The sequence below is a fragment of the Poecilia reticulata genome, chromosome 6, assembly GCF_904066995.2.
Source record: "Poecilia reticulata chromosome 6, P_reticulata-male-v2, whole genome shotgun sequence".
NCBI lineage: Eukaryota > Metazoa > Chordata > Actinopteri > Cyprinodontiformes > Poeciliidae > Poecilia > Poecilia reticulata.
The window spans coordinates 31,424,668-31,430,160 of record NC_088835.1 but is presented as its reverse complement, the minus strand read 5'-3'; the positions used below and the strand labels follow the sequence as shown (position 1 = coordinate 31,430,160).

At 41.3% G+C, this 5,493-nt stretch overlaps 1 protein-coding gene across 2 annotated transcripts; it reads right to left on the bottom strand.

The window, feature by feature from the left end:
• Window positions 1-684: 684 nt before the first annotated feature.
• Window positions 685-5,215, bottom strand: agk (acylglycerol kinase). 2 transcript variants are annotated; one of them, XM_081608402.1, is made up of 14 exons: window positions 4,953-5,215; window positions 4,832-4,871; window positions 4,671-4,750; window positions 4,506-4,581; window positions 4,294-4,419; window positions 4,122-4,216; window positions 3,810-3,879; window positions 3,315-3,406; window positions 3,178-3,235; window positions 2,121-2,268; window positions 1,415-1,512; window positions 1,259-1,329; window positions 1,101-1,185; window positions 685-1,020 (listed from the first exon to the last, which is right to left on the bottom strand). In XM_081608402.1, the coding sequence occupies exons 1-14, from the start codon at window positions 5,060-5,062 to the stop codon at window positions 886-888; spliced, it is 1,284 nt and encodes a 427-aa protein (XP_081464528.1). In that variant the 5' UTR covers window positions 5,063-5,215; the 3' UTR covers window positions 685-885. The 2 variants fall into 2 exon arrangements, with proteins under 2 accessions (XP_081464528.1, XP_008434721.2); XM_008436499.3 differs by having other exon boundaries at window positions 3,315-3,394; window positions 4,953-5,214.
• Between the last annotated feature and the right edge of the window lie 278 nt (window positions 5,216-5,493).

The following is a 5,493-nucleotide window of genomic DNA, read 5'->3' as shown; positions in this document are numbered from 1 at the left end:
ACACAACAAAATACTGATTCTGGTTCAATGTTATTAAATCACACAGGTCTCCCTCTCAACCGTTTGTCCCGTTTCTTTCCATAAAGCATCTGATGATAAATTTGGCACAATAAACTCACACAGGAGATACAATAACCTGGTGTCAAAATCATAGGGTGTTAATCTGTAAAGTCAAACATGAACAGCAATAATATTCAGCTTATCAAAGAATCTTTTTAAAATTTTAGCCATATTATTTAGTTTCAAACTGAATATTTGGTTAACAAGCAAAAATATTTTGATTTAAAAGGAAATACATTTATATTGGATCTACAGCTTTGCAGGAGTTTATAGAAAGATTCAGCTTTTTATTTAGCTTCACAATAAAAGTGAACACAGTAAATATGAACCATATCTGGCAGGTAAATAAATCTGAGATCTGCCATCATTAAGTCATCTTTGGGCATCACTGTGTTTCCCTAAGAGACGGATAAACGGACGCCTGCAGCGCAGCCTGATCCGGCACCATCTGTCCGATCGGATCCGGCCCTGCCAAGCGGCTCCTTCCCATCCAAGAGACACATTCCTCTTTCCTCCCTCATTTCAGCCCAACTCCCTCCTCCTCCTCCTCCTCCTCCATTTAAATCAGATCTGAGCTGAAAGCTTTAAAACCATCAGTTGGACACAAAGATCCTCACACTGAACTGGACATGGGAGATGTTTTTATCAGAGTAACAGTTGTAAACTATTCTGTAAGACATGAATCAAACACAGAAAAGCCTTGGTCCTTTTAGATGCAACAGATTTTCATGTCGCCATGGTTACAGTTAGTAAAGGAAACCTCTCAAATAAGGAGCTTTTTGATATTCTGTCCTTTTTTAGTCTTCCTTCTGGGTTTGTTTGTCGTCACTGCGGCTGTGAGATGAGCTCCTCTCTTCGCTCGGCGCTGACGAAGAAGCGTAGTTTCCTAGGCAACAGCCGGACCTCTACGGGCATCGCCTCGTACTCCTCGTTGTCGATGTTATAGAAGCCGGCGGCGCCCTGCAGGAAGCGAGGCGCGAGGTTACCAAGGGATTTCACAGAGCAGATCAACTCACACGCATCTGGTGAGACTTCCTCACCTCCGGCAGCGTCAGCCGGCAAACGCTGGCCTCCAGTTTGGTCGAGTTTTCAGTGAAAAGTGTCGGATCCTTCACTTTTTTATTCCTGAGAGAAACGATGTGTAGAGTAAAAACATGGAAGTTCATTTAATCTGCTTTGGATGAGGAAAGACACCGACCCGACAGAGATGAACTCTCCCACAGTTTTGTTTCCTGGCTCAGTGCAGATCATCAGAGAGTCATTTATCCGCTACAAATACACACATAAAAATAGGGTTTTATGATATTTATAACAGCAGGAAAGATTGAAAACATTGCAGTAATTTCCTTCTGACCCGCTCTGCTGGGTTTTTATTGTGGGTTTGGATGTAGAGCTCTGCTGTAGACAGCTGCTGCTCCTCCCACTTCTCTGGCTCTTCTGGTTTCAGAGGCTCTGAGGAACAAACCAAAACTTACTCTGTTGATAACACTAACCCCGTCAGTTAAGCCAGTGGTTTTCAAACAGCGCCCCCTGCCGCCACCAGGGGGCCTCAGAAAGTTGGTGGAAACGTGAGAAAAATCTTTAATTTGTCATCATAATTTTCCATTTTTGTTTTTCAATTATTTTTAAATAAAATACAAGTTAAACTAATTGATTATTTATGTTATTTCTGATGCTCATTTTCTGATTGGCTGCCAGTTAAATTCGTGAAGCTGCTTTGCTCCTCCAGCTAAGAAATGGAAAAGTTTCCGACAAGAAAAAAACAAAAGAACAAAACACAAAAACATAAAACTGTGGGATTAAAATAGAATTAAAATAAGACATTATATACTTCTTTCCTAAGGGGATTACAACGGAAAAAAAAAAAAGATCTGGTAATAAAAGTTTCCAGCACAGAACTCATCGGCGTTAAAACCAGATGGTACAAGGTGATAATTATCCAAGAGTGAATAAAACTCTTCTAAAAGGTGGTGCTTATTTGGGAATGGGGTTAATCTTCTGTCCATGGCATTGGAACGTTTGTGAACCCCTGATTTAAACATGAACACATGAAAACGTGCCTTCAGCCGTTGGGCTCCAGTAGTTTTTCAGTCTGCGGATGATGCGGTGCAGCAGATTAGGCCTGGGGGGCCTCTGAGGGTCCAGATCAGGGGGCCGAGGTCTGGGAGCCAACAGGGACACCGAGACGTCGTGGACCAGAGGCCACTCCTGCAAAACATGAACACAGCTAAACATGGTGGTGGCAGCATCATGCAGCTCAGCTGATGGGAAGAAGGGAGGAGCTAAATAAACCAGAACAATCACCTTCCAGCGGGAAAATCACCCTAAACACGAAGCCAGAGGCATTATGGGTTTGTTTAGATCAAAGCTGTTAATGTTTTAGAACGGCCTAGTCAAAGTCCCGACATAAATCCAATTTAAAATCTGTGGTAAGAGTTGAAAATGATGAGCTTCTTTGTGTTTGGTAGCCATGAAATCCCAGTAAAGGCCATAAAAGGTGCAGTTGTTTCAACTGCATCTGAAAATTAAGTGGATAGAAGAAACATCCAGTCAGGATTTTCTGGCTATCATGTTTTTGTTAGGAAGAAACCAAGTGGTGCTGTACCGTTCCCTAGCAACCCAAGCTGAACTCCAGCACATTTAGTCAACTGGTTTTATCACTGTATGCAAATTACAATGGCTGCTGGAAAAGACAAGTGTTTTGTTATTAACTTATCATCCAGAAACCACTTGCTGCATTCTTGTTGGTTGTGCAGGAGGCTCCACTTCTGATTTTCAAAGATGTACGTTTGCGTAATAGTTGCAGTCATTTTCTTGTGTAAATGTTGAGTTGGGGGGCGTGGCCAGCAGCAGCTAATTTGGATTTAAAGTGACAGAGGCCTTAAAACAGCTCATTATGAAAGAATCTAAAAAAAAGACTAAAATCTTATTATCTAAGAATGATTTTGTGCAAAAAAGTTTTATAGTACATAAAAGCATAAGGCCACCTTTAAAGTTTGTGGTTGTAAAATGACAACATGGGAAATAGTTCAAGGGATTTGCATACATGTGGACATAAAATAAAAACACAACCCAGTGAGTAATGCCTAGTTTTCTTCAGCAGTGGTGGAGGCTCACCCTCAGGGTGTGGAACCAATGAGCCGCGTTCGTCTTCAGGGGTCCGAGGTACCAGTATCTACCCGGAGAGAAGAGCTGTCAGGAACCCGTTCCTTATTACCCAGACTCACAATCTGCTCCTGTCTGCATCATTTTACTTGCTGATCTTTGCGGCGACGTCTCTGAAGGCGCCCCAACGCAAACCAATCAGAGCAAACACCGGCTGCTCCTTCTCTCCCTGCAAACAAACCTAAAAACGTTTAAATCTACAAGAATTATCACTGTAACGATAAAAAAACAAGACATCTTTAATAAAGATTCAACTGGTTGTTTTTACAGTATTAGGGCAAAGCTAAGAAAAAAGGTTAATAAGAATACATTTTTACAGCATAACTTAATTATTGTATTATGACTATTGTTGTAATTCTACTTAATTCTCATGTTTTGACAATTATTCTGTTATTACAACTTTATTCTTGTAATATTGCAACTACTTTCATTACGTTCCGAGTTTATTCTGGTGTTTTATAACGGCTATATTTTCAAAGTTAATTTTTTTTCTTAGAATGACCCTAAACACTCTGTTGAAGTTTTTGACCCAGAATAAATTCAGATAATGTTATGGAAGACGTTAAACTGAAAGACTTCCTCACTTTGATTTGAAGCACGTCCACAGGGACCGTCTCTCCTTTCAGGATGGACAGCGTGGCGGCCGTGATGTCCCTGAACGTTTCACAAGGGAGACAAAACAAAATGCGGATGGACGGAAATCAAAGTTAATCTTTTTCCAACATGCAACCTCTTCTTCTTCTTCTCCGCTAAAATTAAAGGTTTTCAACATTCCTCAGAATGAGATTATAGTGCTGCATGGCTGCTGATAAGAGTGTAAGGAGCTAAGCATGTATTTGTAGCATGAAGACAACAAGCTCGCTTCTGCAGGGCAGCAGGATGGTGGTGCTGCTTACTTGACTTTGTTGTCACTGAGGAAATGAAGAGATGGACTCAGGGAATTATGGGAACCCAGAGGAATGAAGCCTATCGGTGTGCTACTGAAGGCCTCCTGGAGTCAGATGAATCATTTCAGTTTTTCACTTAGTGAGAACAGATTTATTATTATTCTTATTTTATTAAACCCACTTGGTCCGGCCTCCGCAGTAAACCTGTGATGACCTCCTGCAATGTGCCGTCACCTCCAGCCACGATCAACATGTCTGTCTGCTCCATCAACTCCATCAGCTTCTTAGCCTGACCTTCATAGTCTGTCTGTGGAGGAGTTTGAAACCGGAGGGTTAAACATCTGGTGACACCAACAAACAGTAAAGGCTACTAATACGAGCTGAGAATGACACCTTCACTACTGTGATTTCCACGCCAGCCAGGTGTAAAATAGGAGCTGCATTCTTTTCAAATAAGTTGTTGGCTTTCCTGAAGAAATTAAATTAAATGTTTTTAAATACAGAGTACAAATTTGATTTATGTAATAAAAATTGCGCAGGGACTCTTGACTTTCTTACCCGTTGGAAGCTGCAGGATTCAGAATCACAGTTGCTTTCTTCAGTCTCTCCTGAGGTGCGATGTGCTGCCGTCCAAACTCCTGACGGAGCAACGATCGTTAAGGGTTTATGTAGTTGGTTTTGGTTGAGAATTTCAAAATATTATTACGAAGGAAACTTACTCTGGCCAGTTGGCAGGCCTCTCTGCGCACCACGCTGTCACTAGTAACACACAAGTTGCAACCTTTATGCATTTAATTCAACTAAACTCCAGCAGAACATATGAACGGGTGTGAAACCCACCAGTGTTTACCGTACAGCCAGTACCCTCCGTAGGACAGGACACACACGGCTAACGTGGATTTCTTCCAGTGGTTCCTCAGAGTCCGAAACACTTTAACAATCCGAGCCATGATGGTTCTCACACTCCCATCCAAGCTGTATCAATGAGGCGCTACATGGGATTACTTGAAGACATGATTGACTGTTTTAACTCAGCGGTCACAGATTCACCGCTGCACGCACATGATGGTGTAACGCCAAAAGAGTACGGACCAAAACCAAGCGGAACTAATGTCACTGAATCTTGTTGCTTGGTTTCTATATTCTAATACACGTTTCGTTATTAATTAAATACATTTTACAATAAATAATTATTAAAACATAATCGCGTAAAATAGCATGCCAATTTGAACAATTTTCCGACGTTTAAATCCTATAAACTACAATTCCCATGAGAGAAACCCTCTAGGAGTGCTTTCAAAGTGTGAAGACCCCGCCTGAAACTTTTAGACAGTAAAACAGACACTTCTGAGACACTCAAATAATGCAGTAACTGAATAAA